Source organism: Neolamprologus multifasciatus, chromosome 7 (genome assembly GCF_963576455.1).
Source record: "Neolamprologus multifasciatus chromosome 7, fNeoMul1.2, whole genome shotgun sequence".
Classification (NCBI taxonomy): domain Eukaryota; kingdom Metazoa; phylum Chordata; class Actinopteri; order Cichliformes; family Cichlidae; genus Neolamprologus; species Neolamprologus multifasciatus.
In genome coordinates, this window is record NC_140445.1 from 62,564,666 (window position 1) to 62,589,849 (window position 25,184).

The following is a 25,184-nucleotide window of genomic DNA, read 5'->3' on the forward strand; positions in this document are numbered from 1 at the left end:
CGATTGAAGTAACAACAGGAGAGAGAGAGGCAGTCCCTCCATATATCTGTTGTTAAGCTTAATGTGGGAATGCTTTACAGACATTCAGAGATTAACTTACACACTTGCTTTACTTCTCTCTGGGAAAACTTCCTGGGAGATGAAATGCTGGTTTGCTAGCTAGGCTACAAATACACACAGCCGCTCTATCACGTGATGCATACTGCTGCTACGTGCTACGGTTATGAGCAGAGTTACGCCGTGTAGCAAGTTTTGTGAGGTGCTTTTTTTGATATTTAATGGATCGGATTACATTTTTTATTTCTCGCCGATATCCGATCCAGTAATTTGGGTCAGTATCGGACCGATACGTAATATCGATCGGTCCATCTCTAATATAAATTGTCAAGAAAATGGACCAGTGTGAGAGCCGAGTGGGCAGGGGGCAAAGCACAGATAAGTATGGCTTGTTCACTATTTATTGGTGGCTACAGTTTACCAAGTTTAGAGCAGGTCTGCTATCTCCACGGCCCCCCGGGTTAAAGAGCAGAAGGACATTGGCCTGGCTGGAGAAAAAAAGCAAATGAAACGGCAACATACCAGACAGTCTGACGGAGGAAATTGAGATCTTTCCTCTGGGAAATAGGAAGGGTTTGGGGGGGAAACCCTTCATCTCTCGTCTCTGTGTCTGTGTTTTTCTCACAGGTTGGGGAGGATGCAGTGATATACAATATACCTAGAAAAGAGATGTCTGTCTGTGTATGTGTGCATTAACAGGCAGACTAATGCGATATGGCATTGGATTTTAACAGCAATACAGATCTCATCAGCTGGTTTTTAAGGCATTGTTGTTAGTGTCGTGTGAAATTTCTCTTAGGTATGGCTCTGTGTCATAACTGTCTTTTATGTAGTTCAGGTTTCGAGCGTTTCTCACAGTTTTCACGTTTACTTTTCCCACGCTTCATCACTTCAAAAATTGATGATTTAAAATATGTCAACTCAAGCAAACGGGCTGCTCTGCATCAGTAAGTCACTCATTCCTCATCGTCATCGAGTTTTCACTCCGAAACCCGATTACTTGAGCTTAAATGTCCATTTTAAGGGAACATTCTGTGCTTTCAGTCGGTATGTGGTGGTGCGAGTCTGTTCCTGGAAGCGCTATAGGATACTTGCGTCCACATTCCCCTCAATAGGAAATGTGTGTCTAAATACCCTTACTTAGGAGTTAATGAGCTGGATCGGAACAGACATGCACAGCCCTGCAGCAAAAAGCAGAAGGCTACCCAAACTGTGCAGAAAGCCCACACTCTGCTCGTTACCCCTGCATCATTTTTACTTTTAAGAGTCACCAACAGTTTCTTCACTGCTTTGCGATATTTCTTTTCATTTTGTTTTGCAAAAGCCTGTTTCTACTTTCTTTTTTTTAAGGTCCATTCTAGCAGTTTCATCTCATTTTGTTGTTTTTTGTTGTTATTTTTATTTTCTTGGAACCCTGAAAAGAGAGCTCTGTTCACCCCGAAGCCCAGTGGTCTACCCAATCACACTCCACCCTTCACACATACATCCTGTGCAAACATGGGCGTCACCTCCATCTTATTTCCCGAAACCTCCTCTTTCCATGACGCTCCTTCTTCTCCATCCTTCCCCCTTCCACCTTATTCTCTGCTGGCCTCCCTAACACACACACACACACACACTCATATACAGACCACTACTTGTGCTCCGACGCAAACAGCAGCTCAAGTCTGACCACAGCTGTTCTTTATGTTACAAGTTCCCCTTTTCTTGCCTCATCCAGCTCAGGTTTACTGAAAAGTTGTTAAAATATTATTCCCCGTGTCCTTTTCACACTATTTTCTTTTATGTTTATCTTACTCAACCGACACCAGCAGTAGTGGAAACTAACTCATTAAATTTTATAGTCTTCAAAGGATGCTGGCATCTGTAACGTCAGCACAGCTATGGTTCGGTTTCAGGTGTCAAAAAACAGCACACAGAAACTTAACACACACACATCTAAGCATCCACACCCAGGGATGGAAAAGTGGAGTGGAAAACTGTCTAGCTGTGAGGTTGTGTAAGTTTCAAACAATGTCTGCCTTGAGAGGTCTTTTTCCAGTGGTGGGAAGATGCCTCTCAGCTTCTTCTTCTTCTTCTTCTTAGATGAAAAAAGGAAAAAAATGCATTTCTTTGCGTTGTCTGTTTCCTGGTTTGATGCAGCTGTTCGTTGCCAGTAGATGGCAATGTTGATCTCACGCCCAAGTCATACCTGTGTGGTCCTCTTCTCTCAGCCTGTGCACTGCTTGTTTGTTTGTTTTTTCATTTAAACTGTAACCTGCTGCTGTTTTGCTTTGGTTCAAAAATGTTCTGAATTTTATCTGCAGTCGGGGAATCATTCAGATAAGTCTGTGTGCATCCAGGAATTTGCACAATCGCAGGAAAAGAGATTTTTCCTGGTCTTTTTTCAAGTCTATACGGGGTTCTGGGAACATGTGAAGGAAAGCTTTTGTGTCTCCAGCAGTGCAAACTTGTTACATTTGCACATACCTACATTGTTACAATGTTTCAGTTTAAGTGTTCCAAAACGTAGCCACATTCTCTCGGTTCTTCTTGATGAATTAGAATCTCTTATAAGCACCATTTTATAGATTACTGCAGGTCGTCTGTCTCTCCTTCCTCTAGACTGTTAAATTTAATTAAAAATTGAACATGCCGTGTCATTTTAAGCCTTGGAGGTTGTGTTTTTGTGTCTGTGTTTTGGGGGCTCTTTGTGCGCTGTTACACTTGACAGACAGGTGTTTGGCTGGTCCAAATGGTGAAGTGCAGGATAGATAGAGACTCTCCCCTCCTAAGGAATGCAGGGAGGAGGAGTGCAGCGGGCAGCCAGGGCATGCTGTGACAACCTCCCACATGATCTAAACTCTTTCACTCTTTGCTTCTTCTTCTTGCTTTTAACTGTTATTAACACTTTTTCTCTTCTGTTTTTCCCCTTGCGTCATTCTCTGCAGCTCAACCCTCTCACTTTATCACTCACTCATCTTAACCCCTTGCTCATTCTCATTTCCTAGTCCCCCCAATTTCATCCATTTCTCTGTGTTTCATTCTCAGTCATTTCTCACTGACATAATCCACGTAGCATCCATGTCGGTGATTTATAAGGATTTGGATACGAATCTGGAATTTCTCATCTCATGTCTGCTTCTTGCTAAAGTCCTGTCTTCCTTTAGCTTTAAACAAGAAAACCCCGTCCTCCTGTCTGTTCCACTCTCTCTGCTTTCATATTGAAATCAACTCGGTGCCAAAGGTTTGCAGCAAAATGTCTGAACTCCAGACTAAGCTGACTTGTAACTCGCTTACAGATGCAGCAGCAATTGATCAGACAGGTAAAGCTCTTTGATGCCATTGCTGTTTTGAAATAGAGCGTGAAGTTGGACCTCTATTATGTTTGTGCATGAAGGGCTCACATATACCTCCCAAACAAGAATGTCCAACTGAACTGTGAGCCAGAATCAAACGCTCTTGATCTCCTTCAGTTCAGTCTTAAAGGAACTCTTCTCTTTGTTTAACAAAGCTGTGTGTGCAGAAAGCGATGGCATGTCTTTGCTTGTAGCCCTTCCCCTACAGGAATGTAGAGCAAAGAAGAGATGAAGCAAAGGACAGAAGAGAGCATGTGTGCAAAGATTCACGGGCATAAAGGTCGAAGGGAGAAAGTGGTGAGCAAAGACTAGTTAGTCTCTGTAAGGGGCTCGCTGAATTATTGTAAATGTTTAACGCCATGTGCTTCATATGAGCAGCGAGTTGAGACTGGTGTTAAAAGCACAGCTGCTTGTTGCACTCTTTATAAGCCCAAAATGGTCTGTAGCAAGTAGGTGTAAGCACTTTCTAGCTGATCGTAGTCATTGAAGCTGCCTTTTTTTGGCTGGTGTTTGCACAGACATGCAGACCATACGTGCCCATTTATCTCCACAGTTTTGCAGAAGAAAATCCAATCCAATCCCAATCCAATTTTATTTCTAAAGCACTTTAAAATACCCAGCACAGGAACAAAGTGCTGTACAGAAAATAAGTTAAAACAATAGAATAACAGAAAACAGCAAAATAAATAAATAAAACACATAAAACATAAAATTAAAACAGCCCTATATTAAAACAAAAACAAGATAAAACAGCATCGAATCACCTAAAAACAACTAAAATAAGAAATAAAAATAAAAATAAAAACCAACATCTCACATGGTGTCAAAGGCCAGGGTAAAGAGGTGGGTTTTAAAAGAAAGAGGTGGGAATTATTTATTTTGTATTATTTATAACTTAATTTATTTGTAGTATTCTTCCTAGATTATGCATAAAAGAAAAGGGAGAAAATTACCAATGTTGCTTTTTTTTTCTTATTTTTGGTTAGTAGGGGGGCATGGTAGCAGATGCTATATTTTTATTAAACCGATTTTCTTCTGCAGTTATGTACTGCAGGCCAGGTCGCTGGGTTCATGGTCCAAAGTGTCTCCCTGGCCCCGCTGACCTTTATCCGTGCCTATAGAAAACCCCCAGGCTCTAAAGACCTTCGGTCTGTGCTGTTGTTACTGCCTAAGACCTTACCTAAACACAGTGCACACTCCCACATGCCCAGAATGCAACACCAACAGGTCATATCGAGCAACTTGGAACTACTCTGTTTCCCATTCATTTATTTTGGGTTTTAACACGGTTGGGTCCCTGAGCTGTCTGTCATTTTGACCCCAGCGATGATTGGCTGGAGATTCACTGTGGCCTGACCAGGACTGGTCTGTTGCCAGGCCCCAAGGCGCATCTGCTATGGTCGTGACTCATGTAGCTCTGGCCTGGAATCAGTGTTTTCTTTGTTTTAAATACGTGGAATTTGTCCACTGACTTTCAGACTCAACCTGTTGAGCCAGCTCCAGAGATCGCTGTTCACAAACATGTTTTATCCAGAATCTTGTATTCCACTTTAAAACATTTTAGTGATAACGAAAACTTTCAGCAGATTTTAACACATTAATATGAATTTTCTCTATGCCTTATGCATTGTGTTGCTCATGACATCAATGCTGTGGTGAATGAATATTTTACATTTCTTACAGTGCTTATTTTTCTTATCTGTTGGTCTGATCAGTTCTGACTATAATTATCATGCTTAATGTTGTTGTTTGGGTTTTTTTACCGACATCACATTAGGGCTTCATTAGGCATCTGTCAGTATCAGTGATGTCGGTGTTTCCATAAATGGCTCCGTTTATTCTTTTATTTTTTTCCACAAGCGTCCTGTTTTGTAATTAAATCCAATCCTTTGGTATCTCTTAATCAGGGTGGTCGTTTTTGATTAGTTTAACATCCTTCAAGCAGCTTCCAGGTACTGATAAAGTCAGTCTTTCTGTGGTTTTGCTTGTTAAACTAATCTGCAAATTGTTGTTGCTGTGGATTTTACATCCGTAACCTTTTTATAGTGGAAAAAAGTTCCTACCCTTTCTCAAGAACTACGCATCACCCACAAACAAATGGATGTGTGTTCAGAGAATAGAAATTTGATCCTGTATCTGCATTACTGGCAGGTCATTACGGGACTTGGCCTTTTCTATCCAACCTTTCCTGTGAAAGCTTTGCTGTGTTATTAGTAATTTACAGCAATATCTGTTTTGTTGAAAGCAGGTAGCCTTGTCTGCGTATTTGAAGGGGAGGACGCTAGCAGGGAGGGAAGAGTAAACCTCTGTGTGAGAGACAAAGGAATGTGGCAGTTGGTTTCCATTCACGTCAGACGTTGCATAAGAGAGGTCCGACTTGTGCATCATCAGAATCCACATGGTCACACAGCGCCGCGGACCGCAGTCGTGATTACATATCGCCCGTTTAGTAAAAGAAGGGTCTATTTTAGGTTAACGAGCTCTGCCTCCTCTAACTTTTATCACCGATTCGCTAAACGTTTTGTTCCCGCAAGCGATTGTCGAGGCCAAGCGCTCAAATGATGTTTTCTATTTTCAGTGACCACTTGGCTCCGATAGTTAAAGCAAATTAGTGGAAAGTTCCTCAAGCATGGGATTTCCATTATAGCGACACACTGTTTTCTCATGATTACATGTAACACTTTAAACAGCAATATGACACTGTGATAGACCACATAAAAATGTGATTTCAGTGTTTATGATGTCCTGTAATACGTTATTATAAAATTTATTTTATTTTATTTTTCATCATTAAAATGACACCAAAAAGGGAATGAAGAGAATGAAACTATTAGCAGTTTGAAGAACTTCCCGAAATGACAGTAAACAGAAAATGACCAAGAATTTGATGCAAATTTACTGCACATTTTGCAATATTTAGAACTTTTTTTTAAATCTTCTTGAGATCTGACTTTTGATAATGAGCTAGATATAACATACCGGCCACATCCCCAACACCAACTACCCCCACGTCTGATTATATATCCCCTTCTTACCTCTTGCTTACACAGTGACTGGTTAAGCTGCTCATTTATTTGTTTCTGCTTACTCACACTAATGCCGGGCTCACACTGTGCGATTTTTGGCCCATTTTGAGCCGATTTTTGAGTCGTGCGACCGTTTTGGCGATCGGCCCGATTTTGGCCTTCATCGTGCGTCGTGTAGTATACGTGGGGTAACGAGAAGCGATTAACACCTCACGACCAGCTCCCGATCATCAATCGCTTGGTCGTGAGAATTTCAAACATGTTTGAAATGAGGGTGTCGCCGCAGTTTCTCACACTGCGCACGCGCAAACACAAATGTCAGCGAAAAAGACGGCGCAGCACGGCAGTGCAGCGTGTGATCTGGACACAAGCGATGGAGGCACTTGTAGAACTTTGGAAAGCTCATCCGAGCCTTTTCGATGTGGCCTCACAAAATTATCACGACCACAACAACCGTGAAAATAGTTGGATTTACACTGCTGCTCAATGACAGCTGCCTGATCAGTGTTTTTCATTAGCAATTTAGCAAAGTTGATGGTGGTGTGTGTCTGTGTGAGTGAAAGACAGAGAGGGAGAGCGAGCGACAGAATTTCTGTTATAACCTTCATTTTATGGACGCACAGTGTGAGCACTCGGGTCGCATCAGAGCATCGGGCCGTATAGTGTGAGACCTGCATCGTGACCTATGAACTTCTAACCACTGCGAGTCAATCGTGCAGTTTGAGCAAGAGCTGAATCGCACAGTGTGAGCCCGGCATAAGACAGACACCCATGCCCCCCCCTTTATTTTTTAAACGCTTTCTGTAGTCTTTATGGTGAGGCATGCTGATACTATTATTAGCATCTTAAGAACAGAGTCTGTGCCCTGTTCTGGTCTCTGTCTCGCTGTCTCTCTCCCGTCCTCCCCAGACTCCTCACAGCTGGTATCGGGGCCAGAGCCAGACTCCGTGTGCACCCGTAATGTGGTATGCAGGATGTGGGTGCAGAAAGGTGCCTATCCTACTCGCTGTCTCTTAAAATTTCTTTATTTTTTGATCATATAAGGGTTAACCATAAACAAGTACTACATATTCCTTACACACTCTGACAGTCTCATTCATGTTGCTCTTAAAACTGCATTCCCCAACTTAAGGCATGCACATAGCGCTACAGAATCCCATAGATTTGTGTCCATGCATGAATCTATACTATAGCCGGGCACATGAAGTTTTGTCTGAGGAGACGGAGCAAAAACAGACAGTAAAGGAGTGAGGCGGTGAAATGCGCAGAGAGAGAATAAGAGGGCTCATCTGTTGTAAGGCAGTAATTAGAGGGAAGAACAGCGAGGGAATGATAGCTTAGTAACACTAGTTGTAATCTTCTCATGAATGGAACACCTTCCACTTGTCTGTGTTCATTTACACTAGCACATTTTATACTTAAGTGTTGTCGCTTCAGCGCTTGACTGATAATTTAATTAGAATTTATATCATACATGTGCTTTAAAAAAAAATCTAAAATAAATGCAAAGAAAGCTCCAGATGTTTTTTACAGATCTCCTTTTGGCTTTTAAGCAGGCTTTGTTTGATTGGCTCACTGGTTCTTCAGCTTTTACAGCATGTCTGAACTCGCCTGACTGCTGCCAGCCTATCATAAATTGACTCAGTTGAAGTTCAGAATGAACAGGAGGAATGTTGCACAGCATGCAAGACAATTAAAGTGAACGAAGATTTTAATGGTTATTTTAACACAGAAATAAACGATTTTTACTTACACTTGCGAGGCTTTTCATCCACAATTTTCAATGTCGGCAGATGAGTTTGAGCATTATTTAAAATGCATATATTGGTTTTAGTTATATTTGCACCAACTTATTTTGTGAAAGTCAACAACTTTAAGCATACATATGCAGTATCACTGTTGTAAACCCAGAAACGGTCATGCTTGTGTAAATCCGTTGTGTTACAGCGGGTATATAAAGTCTAGCGACACCTTTTTATTGTGTTTGTCGTTTACCTGCGGACCACCTGTTGCTACATTGTAACTGCAATTCTGGGGAAAGGCTGAACCACGTCCACATGGGCAGACACTGACGTCACCACACCCCACCCCTTTTGCACGTTCTTCCCCTCTGTGATTGGACGAGAGCAATAGAGGAGGAGCGCCTTTCTGTAAAGTGTGCTCACAAAGTTTTTTTCTCTACCCTACAGTGAGTCACAGCTTCTCATAAGTCCCAACGTAGTGTTTTTACAGGTAGACTACAGCTTACCAGTATTAAGGAGAGACTCTGACATCTCTCTTCATGTTTTAAGCTATGATCAGAGACTCTTACTCCTTTTCTGGAGATAAGAAGGTCATGCACCCTCAGAAAAACTCTAAAACCGGACTAAGTTGCAAAATGGTGCTCCAGGCAGTTGGAAAAGTACTAAGGTAAAACTTCTATTTGAACTTAAAAGTGTTGTATCTGCTATTCAGTTGAGTGTCTCCCCTGCGCTGTTGCTTTTAATGAAGTCGAAGCAGTGGGTTGTTTTAGTGTCGTAATGCTGCTTTTATCGAAGACGTAAAAACCCGCGTCGACTTTGCCTGTTGTTTTCTCCGACGTCATATTTCACCGCCTTCTGATTACAGCAGCGCTAACAGTTAAATATGGTTTGTTTTTTAATTTGTTGTTTTTGTATCTAAAGCTAGAAAGTCTCTAATCTGTGGTTAAATCAAGATAAACTTGCTGCCTCTTGTAATTACACAAGTATTGGGCTCCTGTGATTCTGGGGTCAGTGCAAATTATCAGGATCACCTGAAAACTAATAATTCCTTGTCGCTGCAGCTCTTAGCAAGACTCAACAAGAGCAGGAGAAATGTGACACTATCTTCTCATCCAGTCTAATCAATTATTAAAGACGCCTGTAGTATTTTAACATACTTAATTGTGTTAGTCACAGAAAATAATTACCCCCTTTTCCCCCTTAAAGTCAAAATGAATAAAAGGTCAAATATTTGCCAAGGTTATGTGTAATTAGCCTTTTAATTTATAAAATATCTACCTGCTATCTACAGGTCATAATATGAAGATACCTGAGGAATGCCTGACCCCAATATATGGGTTAACAGTGTGTTTGTGTGTCATACGACGTGATAGAGCTACCCCAGTTATAGAGAATAAATGTGTCTCTACCCTGTTTGTGTCAGAGGCCCACAGTCATTATGACTGTGTTCCTCCAGGGGACAGACAGTCGTGTGAATGCTGCGATGAAGGTTCCTGTTACTTTTCAAGTCTTCGGCCAGGTGTGCTTCTCTTCAAGCAGCAGCCCAAAGGGCACATGCCTCACATCCTGTGGTGTTTTGTGAAGATGTGGAGAGGGATAGTGAGGGGACTCTCCACTATTGTAGGTTCGCTTAACATATTCTAGGCTGGATATAGAAAGTGTTGTTGTACAGTATGTTGTCTTTTGCAAGAACAAGTTTTTCTGCTCCGTCTTTCTTGCGAACTCAACCCCCGTGCTCAAGAAATGTGCTGATCACCGAGAAACTACAGCCTTAATGTATTTGCGGGGAGGGCGAATGGTTTCAGAAATCTTCAATAAAACCTAAATAAAATGACCCTGTTTGAGTTAACAAAGACACAAAGTTTGGTTAAAACAAAAGTTATAACAAGCTCCAAGGTGCCACCGACCTTATATAATCCTATTTCCTCCTTCAGTCACTGATTCAATTCCCTTGACTTAGACGCTGTTGTGAGTAGAGGTTAGACAAAAGATTACTAAGATGGCTTTTAGGTATTTATGTCCTACCCGTTCTCGTTGTTCTACAAATAGATTGATGATTGGTGTCGAGAAATTGTGCTTTATTTCAGTATGTTGCTTCCTATTGTGTTAAATCAATTCAAGATTACACAAACCCTTTTCCTGTTACACATGTGTTGTTATGATGATGAGGCTTGAATGTGGTGCTCACAGGGGTTCCTTGCATATTTTGGTAGACTGAGAGCCAGTAAATGGGATGTTTGATAGGATAACAAGGAGAAGTTGCTAGAACAGGGCTAGTAAATGGAGTGTGTGTGTGTGTGTGTGTGTGTGTGTACATTTACATATGTTTAGGTCTGCACCCTGGCTACAGTCCTCATTTACTCATTTGTGAGGCTGCTTTCAGCCCCAGTAAAGCCGTTGATTAAGTGGTGACAGCTGCACTGTTGTTGTTTTTGTTTTCTTGTCCAAAAACTAAAATTGGCAAAACATTAAAACTATACTTAACTCTGAATAAGGCAGTACTGACTTAACAAGGATGAACCTCAGGTTTAGTTGATCCTTAAGTCAGTCTCTTTTGTAAGCTCTGCGATGGCTGCTGTGGTGGAGCTTTGGTGCGCTCAGACTGCTTGCTTTTTTCCCTCTTTGTGGTTTTTCAGGGCAGGGTGCCATTGGGTCTATTTAATTTAAGTCCTGAAATAGATCAGCAGACTTGGAGAAAGCTGCTTATTTAACAAAATAGCAGAGTTCATTCACTCTGTTCTGGCCTTATCATTAAATTTCAGTATTATCCCGAGTTTTATCACACCTCCTTTTCTTTTTCTTTTTTTAAACTTGACTAGTATAATAATGGGCTTAGAAATTAGTCTCTCTTCCACAGCATGTCTTTTATCCTGTCTTCCTTCTCTCACCCCAACCGGTCGCAGCAGATGGCCCCGCCCCTCCCTGAGCCTGGTTCTGCTGGAGGTTTCTTCCTGTTAAAAGGGAGTTTTTCCTTCCCACTGTCGCCAAAGTGCTGCTCATAGGGCGTCATATGACTGTTGGGTTTTTCTCTGTATCTATGAAGCGCCTTGAGGCGACTTTTGTTGTGATTTGGCGCTATAGAAATAAAATTGAATTGAATAGAAATGAGAAATAAATTAGAGATGCCCTTCAATATATGATTTGATCCTTAAACTATCACGTGTGTTTAAGGTCCGGGCACATAGTAAGGCTTTATTTCCTCGCTGTATGACCTCCAGTGGATGCCAGTGCTGATTTGTTTTTTTGGTTGTTGTTGTTTTACTTTTTACTTTATATTTATATTTTGTTTAATGTGCCAGTGCATTTGATTTTTTTTTCTTATCAGTCAGATCAAAGCTCTTCATATAGAAAGCAGCTGCCTTAAAGAAAATGGTAAAAACTGTCAGTGTCACCCGACCAGATTGCATTAAAGCGTCCATATGCCACTCGTTGGATACCCCTGTTATCCAAAAAGCCAATTCAAGCAACAGTTGTGTAATATTTTGCTCGCCAGGAGCCAGAGGCTCAAGAGGAACATTGGTTTTGTTGAACAGGTTTTCTTTGTTTGTGTTCAGCTCACAGAAAGAACCAGTAAAAACTGAAAATGTTGTTTATTTTTCTTTTTTAAGCATTAATGTCAGTGATTTGGTGATATGGAGATGATTAACTATGGAAAGAAGAAGTCGGCATGTTCTGAATACTCCTGAAGCGGTTTAGTCGCCAGTTTATGGTGTTAGAGAAACTACTATAGTTAATTCTCCAAGATGGTGCGGTAATGTAGCCCCATCCGATGGCACGATTAATTGGAACCAGATTCTGGTAATGAGATGGACTTGCTTTTGGCGTAACTGCAAGAGGTTCGGTTAGATGAGCCTTTTGTAAGAACCAAGCGTATTCAAGATTTATTTGGCCCACAGTCAGAAAATAATCAGCAGTTAACTTTTGCACATCATGTATATGCATGTTTGGCTTGGTTGATGCTCACATGTCTACACAGTCTTTCAGACCAGATAGAACTTGCTTCTTCTAGTTTTTCTTTGGTGGGATCAGGCTCACGACACAGCTGTTGTCACCAGCTGGGTTGTCTGTGAAAAAGAAAAGGGGGCTACTGCTAGGGGTGTGTGTCTGTGCACGACACACACAGTGCATTTGCTCTGTACTTTTGCTCTTGTACAAGAGGAAAGGTAGTGAGAGAAGATGGCTTGATGGTGGGGGAGGTGGCATTGCTGGGGAAAGTGAAAGGGTGAGAGTGGATAACGATGGAGTTGAACAGCTGTCGGGTCAGTTACTCCACAGCTCTGCAGCACTGAACTTTGCCTAACCCGTATAACAGCCCTATTTCCTTTTTGTTTTCATTGCAGATAAACACCAGCAGGTGTTTCTTCCTGCTTCTCGTCATCCACTCGTATATAAATCAGGTTTAAATGTATCTCTCAATTACGAGGCCATATCGTAGACTTGCTTCTGCTGGTGCCAGGCACACGTTCCTTTTCTCCCCCGCACTCCTGACTTCTGGATTGCCCTGATCTGCCGCTGATCTGGCGAGGAGAAAGAGGCATCTGATGCCTTTTATGGCAAAAACTTGCCTTGGAGAACATTACCAATCAGAAAGTTGTGTGAAGGGAGGAGTGCTGGCAAAGAGGAAGTTTTCTTTATCCTAAAATAAACTAATGGCTACAGACCATCACCTCCCCTTATCCTCAAATATTCGTAAGAACTGGAGGAGGCAATTGTGTGGGGAAAATTATGAAATTACAAAAAGAAAGGCAGGAAATGGCTCAGTGAAACAATGTTTTCAAAAGGATCCTTTCACAGGACTTGACCAGTTGTTCTGAAAGGCTTAGCAAAACCTTTGAAAAGTTGTGAGAGCTTATGGTATCCAAAGATGAAGCTCTTTCGTTGGGAAAAGCTTTTTCACGTGATAGAACATGTACAGCGCAAAACCACACAGACCACATGAATCTGTCTGTGCCCTCATGAGAGGGAAGGGGGGGTATTTTCTGTTTGTTTTGGCTAGAGGAAGGAAGCAGATGGCGATAAGGAGATATGGAAAAAAAACAAGCACTTGAAGGAGCTTTAAATGTGAAAAAACGATTGGCAATTAAAACTGACTTGGTACAGTTCATAGTGTGGGGTAAATTGAAAGCTTATTGGGCAGCTTACAGTTGCACTGTACCTACGTCGTAGATTCAAAGTACAGTGCAAATGGTGCTGTGAGGAGAGAAGGATGGGAGGAAAGGACAGAAAGAGATGCCTTAAGACGGATGAGTGGAGCAACTGGTGAAAGTAGCCTGTCATTAATAATTAACCATCAGCGTGTAATCTCCAGTGTCTTTGTGGTTTTACTTTTGTTTTTTCTAAATGATGCCAAAACGAGCTCAGTACTGCCTGACGGAAACATCTGAATAATTTCCCAACAAACAAGAACCTTTAGCACCGTTGCAACCTTTGCTGTGTGTCTGCGAGTGTGACTATGCAAGTGTGAGTCTTTCAGTGTTTTCAGACGCATCCAGAAGACAGTTTCCAGCTAAGCATTTGTCTGACAGTTAAATTAGGAGACGGTGAACATGTAAGGAAATGGGGGCGGGGGTGTCTTAAACATCTACAAAGTAAAAAGCTCCAGGGCTCTGTATCTGTCTGTATTATGTTGACATGCCTTTCCTTGTTTGCTGAGGTGGAAAGCTGGGCGATGCTTCCTGGAGAACGGAATTAAACAGTGAAAGGCTTTTGAACACGGAGCTCTGGCCAAGAGGCCTCGTGCTTTACAGTCCGGTCGTGTTTTGAAAGTGTTTATTAGTTCCCATGGATATCAGCTGGGCCTGTGTTGATCTTCCCTCCTTGCTCCATTCCTTTCTACTCCTGCCTGCTCTCTTTTGCTCTTCTTCTATGAATTTAATACCCCTTTTCATGCAGAAAAACAAGCCAATTAACTTTCCTCCTGTAAACTCCAGTGGGGTGAGCTGTGAACAGGAAGTAAAGGAGAGAATGCAAGAGCCGAGAACACGTTGATGGAGGTTGTGGAGAAACGAGGATGAGGGGAATTTGCAATAAGTTCAAAAAGGCTGGAAATGAAGGTCAGCAGTAGCCCAATAAATTTAAGGAGTAAACTGAACCTCCTTCAGCAAACCAAAACAGCGTAGCACTGGCAAGTAGGAGCGAAATAAAGACGCGTGTATAATTCGAGAAGAATAATAGTCTTTACAGGAAGTGGAAAGGCTTGAATGGAATAGCAGATTAAGCTGGTTATTATTAGTCCTAACTTTTAAAATTGTGAAAAAGGAAGATGGGTGGACAGTTGATTGCGCAAAGTCTGCTGCTTGTTACGATTTTCAACCTTTAACCCAGGAAGGCAGTGCCTTCACTGAGCAGGAGCTGAGGGAATAAAGGGCTCAGCCCTGGGAACTCTGGCAGAGTGCAATATCACATTGCAGCGCGAAAACTAACAGTGGAAGTACAAGGAGCTGGAGATGGCTGCCTTTATAGAAGCTATTCTACAAACATTCGGTATTGAGCCAGAGTTGGAGGATAGGTACAGTAACAAAGGGCTTTTTTGTTTGGTCTCTTTAGGCTGCTGTTAATCAAACGATGGAAGAGTCACAGAACGTTTGTGTTTCGTAACTGATATTTGTGCAATCTGTTATGCATTGGATGCATACCAGTTATTTTATGCTGACTTCCCTGTTTATCAGTGGAATTTTACCGAAGTACTGTTTTGTTTCTATATTTACTGTTGGCTTATCATTTGACCAGCTCATCTTGAAAGGCTGGTTGTAGAATATATGTGGGGGGGTTTTCAGCAGCCTGAACAACTTTTATTCTTTACGGACTCAAACTAAACTGTCGTTTTACAGCTGGCATAAATCTCAGGCACTTGTAAATTTCTTCTCCCGCTTCGCTTTATCTTGTATTTGCCTTATCGGCACCCTTATCATTTTATTAATCTGCCCTCTTGTCTTCTATATTCCAGGAAGTCCAAAACGAAGCCAAATGGAAAGAAGCCACCAGCAGAAGAGAAGAAACAGTACTTGGAAGCAGAGTTCACGAAAGTCCGCGTGGTGGACTTCGACCTTAAGGAGTTGGTGGTGCTGCCCAGAGAGATAGATCTCAACGAATGGCTAGCCAGCAACAGTGAGTGCCTTTGACTGTGGTAGTCGTGACAAATGTGAACAATAGAGTTGGACACTTGTAGATGCTCAGCATTTAAAAGACATTTAGTGAGGTCCGTATTCATTGATCAAGCTTGGTGTTTACGCCCACTTGTAATGTTTTCTCGGGGGCTTGGAATTGCTTTCCACATCTGCGCTTGTCACTCACCTGGATATAACAAGTAGGACAAGGGAGCTAAGCCTTTAACATGATCCAGGCCTGGCACAGTTTAGAGACTGTTCCCGGTGCAACACTACACGCCAACCTTTACAGCCACTGTCAGTGCAGCGTGTCAGCCTTTACCAGAATGTATATTTGCCATCATGAGCGTCGCTTCTGGAGTTTAGTCAGCTTTCTATGACCTGGCAGCTGGATCAGTCTCAGACTTTCTTTTTGACTTTGCTTTGGTTACATATCCAAACCACTACGGTGCGTGCAGGGGGGTGGGGGGCAATTCTTCTTTCCTTTTTATTTTAGCTAATAAAACACTGTTGCATAACAACAGATGGGATTTCACATGCCGATAAGTTTTTCACCATGAAAATGAAGTTATACAAGCTTGCATGTATCCATCAGTGACTGAGGTTTAGCTTCCAGGAAACTCAGTTGGGTGGAGCAATGTTTAGATTTTTTTTTCTTTCTTGTAACCAAATAAATAATGATGTCATTTATGCTAAATATTTTCCAACTTCAGGCTTCTATGTTGCGCAGTAGAGGTGGGAATCACCAAACATCCCACGATACGATATTATCACAATACTTAACGCACGATACGATATTATTGCAATTTTTTAAAATATTTTGCGATATTCAGATTCTGTACATAAAGGTAAACTTTATCAATATTCATTTGATCTAATATCAAAGTCTCACACTCAGTCTTTCTCTCATTTCAGTTTTATTGTTGACAAACTGAACGGTTTGTATTACAGTCTAGTCCAACTTAACTGAATCAACCATCTGGTACAATTATAGCTATTCTGAACTATGCAGTTTATGAAAACTATGCAGCCCCTTCAGCAACTGAAGAATTTGAAAGTAAATTAAAACAAAATATAATTTTGCATTAAATAAAAAAGTTTTACACTTAATTAAAATAAAACATGTCTTAAATTAAAATAAGTAAACTGTCATGTTTATTGCTGCCAAAAACAAGTTCAACACATTTGGACAGTGAAGGAATGTCAGGATTCTTGCTCAGAAAAAGGATCAACATGCTCTGAAGTCAGAGCACAAAAACCTTTTTTTGTAACAAAATATCGATTTCTGCTGTCCCTGTATCGATACATTATTAGCAAACAAAATATCACGATACTACACAGTATCGATTTTTTCCCCCACCCCTATTGCGCAGGGGAAAAATGTGTGGGAACTAGTGGGATGGTAGTTTAATCCTAATAGGAATAATAATAATAATGGATTGGATTTATATAGCGCTTTTCAAGGCACCCAAAGCGCTTTACAATGCCACTATTCATTCACTCTCACATTCACACACTGGTACGTTGTAGCCACAGCTGCCCTGGGGCAGACTGACAGAAGTGAGGCTGCCATATCGCACCATCAGCCCCTCTGCCCAACACCAGTAGGCGGTAGGTGAAGTGTCTTGCCCAAGGACACAACGACCAGGACAGAGAGCCCGGGGATCGAACCGGCGACCTTCCGGTTACAGATACGCTTCCCAACCCCCTGAGCCACGGTCGCCCCAATAGCAAGGGATCTACTTTTTTTCTTTGTAAATATTGGTTGACATTTTTCCTTATTTAGCGTATTTATGTCTCCTGTTGTTGGAGATGATTACATTGGGAGTCCCTCTAGTAGTTCAAAGCTTTAAAAAACACAGTCACAGAAGACATATTACTTAAGGAGTCTCACACTCAAGTAAGATAACAAGTAAGATGGACGGGTTTTCCTACAACTAACATGCCTTGCAAGCATGTTGACAGTTGAATAGTTTTCTCGAGCCCCTATAGACCCCACCTTTGCTTTGTTCCACTGTTGTGCAAGCATATAAGGCTGTGCAGGAGTTTTACCTTGCAGCAAAAATACCTGTCTGTTTTAGGTGAATGCTTGTCAAAGCCTCCTCCCATTCTTTGTGTGAAACAAAAACATCTTTTGAAGGATGTGGTAATTGGAATTAGTGTGTGCGCATGTGACTCTGACTTCCCACTAAGCATTGCGTATACAATTTTTAGGTGTGTCCTCACGATCCAAAGAAGAATGTGACAATAACATATCTTCTTGCGGTCATTCACCCACTGGCATACCAATATTTGCCTGTGCGTTAGTGTTGTTATAATCCCTGTGTTGTGGATGACCAACAGTCTTGTGCTCTCTCGTCTCTTTCCCACAGCAACAACATTCTTCAATCTTATCAACCTTCAGTACAGCACTATCTCAGAGTTCTGCACTGGGGAGATCTGTCAAGCCATGACGGCCTGCAACACGTAAGTTATCGCCCACACTTCTGGTTTATTCATCGCTCACCTGGAGAGCCCTTATTGGTTTATTCATCAGAAATCTGGTGTCCTATTGGATAATTCATTAAGCAACGTTTCTCTGGTCAGCAAGGGCGAACTCACAACCCCGAGGAGGTGCTCGGTCTTCTAACTACCCACACAGTATAGAAATGTGCATATTTTAAAGCTTTCAAGGAGATCTGTTCAGCTCATCTGAAGCTTCATATTATTTTTTGAATTTATCAGCATGATTGGCAGTTCAAAAATGATCCTTATTTTACACTAGTCCTTCATCCAGGTTCTCAGGTCTGGGAACGGGGCCTTTAAGGCCACTCACCTATTAAGTCAACTTTTTTCTGATTGGCTGCCCCTCACAAACAGAAGGTTACGGCTGCTGTGCTTTGATGTGCTTAGATGTTGCACCCAAGGCATGGCCTTTTTAATTACTAGTTTTCCTCTTTTCATTATTATCACAGGCTTGCACAGACGAAAACCTGATGTAGTCTGGCAAATGTAGAGTCCACATGCTAATAACTGTAGCCTGGGCCAGGTTCAACTTCAATGCCTTGCAGTCCAGCCTGTGATTTTTGCTGCTGTCTGAACCTTGCTAATATCATTACACTCACATCACACACACACATTTCCTTGATTCTCTGATCAAAGTGTTACCAGGATGTCTGCCTTTAATCTCTTGCCATTTGTTAGCAATCGGTTCCAGTCCAGGGGCTGAAATGTGTATCGCTCTGAAGTCACCCCACAGGATATTTTTTGAAACTTGTCATGTTTTTAGACCCATTTGTACTAAACTGGTTTATCTATACTATGTGCAGTAAATTAGGCATATTTTACATTAGTTTGTTTAGGATAATCCTGATAGAAGTGTATCCATCTCATGTTAACACAAACAGATTATGACTAACTCTTCAGTATTTATTGAACTTGCTTCCCCTGTTGAGGTTTGGTGCAGTCTTTTTATGAGGCCTTGACTCTTAAAAAGAGGCCTTCTTTTCCCCCGCGTCTGCTGAAGGCTCGAAAAACTAGATTAGCCACCCTCTGAAAAACCGCAAAAATCACTAAACACCTCTTAACACATTGTAAGTAATGCAATCACTCAAGCCGAATTCTGAGAGATCGACAAACAACCTGGTGTTTGACAGTAATCACGAGTTGAGCTGTCAGACAATGGAGTTTTCTGCTGTTGTCACCTTAAGCTACTGCTTCTAACCCACACCCTGACAAATAAGACAAACATGCTTCACCTGCGGTATGTGAACGGAGGAGGCGTTGGAGCAGATTAACAGGTTTTTGTTTGTGACTTAATGTCTTGAATATTAAAGACGCAGAGTTGGAGTGAAACTGAAAATGGTCTGTAAGCCCAGCATTTAGGATTGTACCTTTCTCCGCTGCCTGGTGCCCAGCACCCCGCCTTTTCCTGCCTATGCAGGACCTGGCACGCGCCGCTCTCTGTGGTTAAAACTGACTGAGGCCCAGTCACAGCAGCAGCGTCAGTGCCCCTGCCCAAGGCCAGAGCTGAGCACTATTTTTGGAAGAAAATGTTTCCATGAGCTCTGAAGGCACCAGAACCATTTGGTAACTATTTAGACCCATTTTGTGTAGGTGGGTGGATAGAAGTGCTCACTGTGTTCACTATACATTGACTTCTTCTAGATGTTTCCAGTTTAGATCCTGTTTCTGAAAATACACCCACTTCTTCAGCATTGTTATAAAAACGTACGTCATTAGGAAAGAATAAAAAAAACATCCAGTCACTTAGCTCGAAGCTAAACATTCACTGCACAGTCAGTTTTTGTGTAAGTCAGTATTTAAAAACAAAAAAAGTGAGGAAGGAAATGAAGAAATACAATTGAAGCAAAACTTGCAGAAGACAGAAAGTTGAAAAAGGCATAAAGTCATGTTTTATAAAGTATCCTCAATTAGATTTACTTAATTTAATCTTGTTTTGTGATCAGATCTTTATTTCTTCTTACATCTCTACAGGCGCTCGTTGTACACACTTGAACAATTTTAGCGATTTGATTTTTTTAATAAATTATTTTTCTTCTTAACTATAAACCGAGGACACTATAAAAGAGAGAAACTAAAGGTTAAGCAAAAGCATATTAAATTTGAAAAGCTGTCTGTGCCCCGTTCATGAAGTCTGACTAAGTCCCTGTGTTATCTGTGCCATGTCTGCTTGTCTCTGTGTATTTAGCAGCACAGGTATATTTGTAGTTTAGCCCGTCTCCCACATGCACACAGTGTTAGACTGTCTGTCTGTTAGTGTATTGTAAGTGTCGTGTCCTGCTGTTGTGGTCAGTACTTGTCTCCTGGAGGATCAGCTATGTGGACACTTTACATTCCTCGGGTTTTGTTATGTCTGCCCTGCTGCCTCCCACAGCCGCACCGCAGACCGCTACACCTGCACTCACATTTATTTTATCTGCTCATTCACTGGCCTTTCCAACTCACAGATCATCTCTTGTCCCTGTGGTTATTTTGCCATTTCTGTCTCAACATCTCGTCTCCTGACAGCCCTCGAAAAGCCGCCCGTGGCTCATTCATCTATCTCTAAGGTGCCTGCTGACCTCCCGTTTGACCTTTTGTTAACCATGTGTCCAAGCCAGCCGCTTACAATTCAGTTATCTGGGTCAGCCCCCACGGAAATGTTTGCCCAGCAGCAGGACTGACGGGGGATCGGTGTCAGCAAGAGGCAATGTGGCCCGATCAGGAAATTAAAACTCAGAGTCACGGGATCCGCTGTAGCCAAAAAATGTAAACATAATATCTGGGTTGTTCATAAGATTGACGTATCACTTTCAGTCATACAGTGATACTCTGATTAGAGGGCTGGGTTTTTCCTCGATGAGTAAACCAAGCAGGTGATTTTTCATGAGCCAATTGTCACTTGTGTTGTTTTATCTTCCTGCTTGTTCGTTTCTGTTCTACCGCATTCGATTCAAAATCCTGCTGCTTACCTTCCGAATTATTAACAATATAGCGCCAAGCTACCTCATTGAGCTACTTAGATCATACACCCCTACTAGAGCATTAAGATCATCTTCCCAGTCGCTCTTGGTACTGCCGAGATCTCGGATGAAGACTAGAGGTGACCGCGCGTTTGCCTTCGCTGCCCCCGATTTATGGAATAACCTCCCCATCGCTATACACTTATTTAGCCTCGCCTTTTCTACCAGTTAACGCTTGCTTGATAGTTAGCTTAACGCTTATTCTTATCTTCAGCTTATTCTTAATTACTTTTAATTCATTTTTATTTATTTTTTTTACTGTTTTATCCTCTACACTTAGCCTTCTTTTATGCTTTTATATGCAATTCCTTTGCCTTCGTGTGTTTTAATGCCACTCAACCTGCTAGCACGTTTTGGTACCTTACCACAGCCCTCATCCTTCCCTGTTACTTCATCTTACCTTCTTGCATGTTAATCACTTTGGTACACCACTGGTTTTTAAATGTTCTATATAAATAAAGTTTGTTGTTGTTGTTCTAGTTAAACACTTTTGTCTGAGCTAATGCTGCTGCTGCTACATGAGCCACACACATTCTTTCAGCAGCATTCATTATGATTATTAAAGCTCTGATCACTGCTGTGTAATCACATCCTGTTCTCCGTTCATGTCTTAATATTGTTGTAATAACAGGGATTGTGACATTTCCTCTGTGTTACTCTCTTTCTAGAATATACTACTGGTATGACGAGAAGGGGAAGAAGACGAAGTGCACTGCTCCACAATATGTAGACTTCGTAATGAGTCTTTGTCAGAAACTGGTCACAGATGAGGAAATCTTTCCTACAAAATATGGTGAGTGCGGGCCAGAGCAGCTCTGAAGTGTTAAAGCACTTTACTTCCCCCTGCTGGTGCAGATGTGGAAGTGTAGGGTACCATAAATCAGCAGCAGTCCATTGAGTAACGGCAGGAAGAAATTGTAGATTGCAATCAAAAGGCTTTGTGAGTCTTGGGATTTTTTACTTTATTATCTAAGCAATGAATATTATCAGCACTTTTTAAATAACTCACTTTTTGTATGTATTAATTTATGCAAGTTTCAAAATTTTTACACATTCACAAACAGCGGGACAGAGGAACACAGACAATAAAGACAATAACAACAAAAAGAATCAAAAACAAACAAACAAACAAACAAAAACAGCAACAAACCCCACAACAGGGTACACGGCCAGCACTTATTAAGAACAGCAGAGAGGGGAAAAAAGCAACTGGTATACATGTAAAACAACTCACAATCCAGTGAGTCCAATCCACAAGATCAAACCCAAAGATCGCTAGGAGGAGCCGATAACAATTATGCAATAACAGTTATGGGCAACAGCTCAGAATGAAAGCAGTTAAAACAACGTGGTCTGAACTGTCCTTCTTAATGTGGTAAATAACTCACTTTTAATGCAAACCTGCAGCAGTGCTGCATCTTTAGTTTTGCATTCACACCAAGTTCTAATATTTTATTCAGGGACTGGCAACACAGGCCAGTTCATAACACTGTCAAAAGCTCAGTCATTTAGTTATTATTGTTTTTGTCTTTTTCTCACTTCAGGCAAAGAGTTCCCCAACTCCTTTGAGTCCTTGGTAAAGAAGATCTGCCGGTACCTGTTCCACGTGCTGGCTCACCTCTACTGGGCGCACTTTAAAGAGACGGTAGCTCTGGAACTGCAGGGCCACTTGAACACTCTGTATGCACATTTCATCGTTTTCGTAAGGGAATTCAACCTGGTCGACCCCAAGGAGACCTGTATCATGGACGACCTGTCCGAAATCCTCTGCACCCCTGCCCCGCTGCCAGCACTAACCCCGGCCCCCTCCGCCACAGCACCCTCCCCTTCTTCACAAAACCACGTGACGGAGAGATGAGCGGGGGGGGCGGTGGTGAAACGGCAGCCGCGGGGGTGTTAGAAGATCAGATGGAGAAGGACGGACAGCCAGGCCCTGGTGCAAGCAGGACTTAAGAGACCTTCCACTACCCTTATATTTCGCTACAACTCCAACCAACCAGCCGGAAGGAGAGGGGGGGGAGGGGGGATTTTTCAAGGGGGAGGGTTGGGGTGGTGGGTAGGGGAGGGGTTTGTCACGCCAGCAGGAATTGGCGTGAGCGTTCCTCCAAGGGACAAATTCCTCCCACCTTCTCTGCAATTTAAACTAGGAACAAAAAGTATGTTTTATTTTTTTGGTTTTTATTTTCTTTTTTGTTGACTTTTTATTTTTGGTTTGAGAGGGAGGTGCAGTGTGTTTGTCAGCACTTCACCTCCCTCTGTCCTCTGCCTAACATACAGTACAGGAAGGGGGGCTCTGCTTTGCTTCGACCTACTATTGTACAGTGTTGTTGATGTGTGGAGAAGAGGCGTCTCTGCTGACTTGTGGGCTTGTCCTTCCCCCCCCCTTCGGCAGTGGGAGGCGGCCGACAGGCGCACGGCCACTACCCTGGCCAGTAGGGAGCCATGTTACTGCCTGACAGGGGCGATACTAGCCAATCACTGTTTTGGGTTGTTTATGTGGGGGATGATTAAAGCGCTTCCTACTCAGGACCTGAGAGAATACGTCACTGCTGCCAGAGAGACTCTACTCGTTTTCATTCTCTATCCCTTGTTCACCAGACTGCTCAGACAGATGTCGATTGTGTTTAACTACAATATAGTCAAATAATCACCAGGGGAACCCCTTAACAAAAATATCCCAGAGCTTACCTTTAGAGGGCAGCAAAGATGTGGAAGATGCCACAGAAACAGGGAGACGGAGAAGAGAATATAAAGATTGTATGAGAGATATTTAATCCTATCAGAGAATCGAGACTTTGAGACAGATTGGTGCCTGTATAAGGTGAATCAGAGCTGTTTGCTGGCGTCTCACACAGCAGCAGCCCCTTAACCCACCAACACCATCTCCACCCACTCACTCCAGCAGCACAGAAGGACAAAGACATGAGGTAATGTCTGCAGGCGCAGAGAGGGGGAGAGAGGGATGGAGTGAGAGGTGAGGGCAATGGTGTGACGCTGCTCTGCTGTTTAAACCAGTAATTCCAGTGCAAAATAAAATCTATTTTATTTTTACCAGTCCCTTTAAATTTGCTTTTTTATATATATATCAGAGGAAAAATTACTTTGGAAATGATGACAGTATCATTACACATGTATAGAAAATGCACAGTCTGCTTGGACTTTACTGTACAAAGAATCACAAGCGGGTTCTGTCAGAAATAGCCTCTGTATGGAGGAGGATTCAGTTTATAATTCTCCTTTTTTATTTATTTTAACTTTTTTTGCAGGGTTCCTCAGTTCTGGCTCTTGTTTTTATGTATTTTAATTATTAACTAAGTTAAAAGCAATTTAATATTTTAAGCTCTGCGGATTATAATCTAATAAAAGAGAGAAATGCCAGCTGTCTCTGTGTCTTTTGTTTGTTTTTGTTTTTTGTGGGAACTGAAGAAGCAGCCTGATGTGAGCATTTTAATGGGAACTCCACCAACTTCACACTGGAATTTTTGTTCCCACCTCACTCCTAAGATAAAATACTACTCAGCATGTGTTGACCCTTTTGTAATGGTGATCAAAGGTTCTTTAGTACGACCAGAAGCTTGTTAGAATGAATGGAAGATGGGAGGCAGGAAAAAGATGTCTTTTTTGGAGAGTGAAGAGCTCAGTTTTCTTCTGTTTGGCCTCTGTGGAGACCTCGAGGGCAGACTGGCTGCCTGTCTGTTTAGGGAGAAAATGCCAAAACCTTTGGTTCCTTATCTGGAGAGACTTTGTGGAAGGATGCATGTGAAACTTGAAAAGAGCTAACCGGCGGGAGGTCATACTTGAGCAGAGATGGAAGTAACGCGTTACTGTAATCTGATTACCTTTTCAAGTAACGAGTAAAGTAAGAGATTACTATTGCAAAAAATGGTAATTAGATTACCTTTACTTTCCCGTAGGAACGCTGCGTTACTGTCATGAGTAAACAAGTGCGACATTCGTGACAACAGCTGTGTGCAGATCAACAATGGATCATATTTCGAGTGCAGAGAGAGTATGAGCGTGCAGCGTTTAAAGCGTGGAAGTACTGACCTTACTTTGAGTTTGATTCCATAAAAAGTGACAAAAACATTAGTGTCCGTTGTGCGTGAGAAGAAAACTTCTTTTTACAGCGAAAAAACCCTAAACTTCTAAGCAAGCACCGAGTAGCTACGACGTAATGGGAAATTCACAGAGAAACTCGCGGATTCTTCCACTGACCGCTGCACACCTGCACCAGGGTAAACCTCCGCCTACCCCACTCCTGCTTTACAGGTGAAAATAGAGCAACAGGACCGCTGAGTCTTTGACTTTATTTATTTTCTGCTGTGTTTTACTTGCATCTATTTGAAAGACTGAGTGTAAACACAAAAAATATTTTCTTTTATGTGCTGGAATGTGCAGAAAATAGGTTTAA

General features: G+C 41.9%; 1 protein-coding gene across 4 annotated transcripts in view; it reads left to right on the forward strand.

Moving 5' to 3' along the window:
* The window catches only part of mob2a (MOB kinase activator 2a), a 62,382-nt gene extending 38,231 nt beyond the window's left edge, over positions 1-24,151 (forward strand). For 3 of the 4 annotated variants that reach the window (XM_085166597.1, XM_085166595.1, XM_085166596.1), the window contains exons 2-5: positions 15,110-15,270; positions 17,642-17,735; positions 21,442-21,566; positions 22,318-24,151. In XM_085166597.1, the coding sequence (XP_085022723.1) occupies positions 15,110-15,270; positions 17,642-17,735; positions 21,442-21,566; positions 22,318-22,631 (694 nt within the window). In that variant the 3' untranslated portion in view covers positions 22,632-24,151. Of the gene's footprint in view, positions 1-365; positions 8,831-15,109; positions 15,271-17,641; positions 17,736-21,441; positions 21,567-22,317 lie in introns of those variants that run through there. The other variant, XM_085166594.1, reaches the window with a different exon arrangement.
* Positions 24,152-25,184: the final 1,033 nt, after the last annotated feature.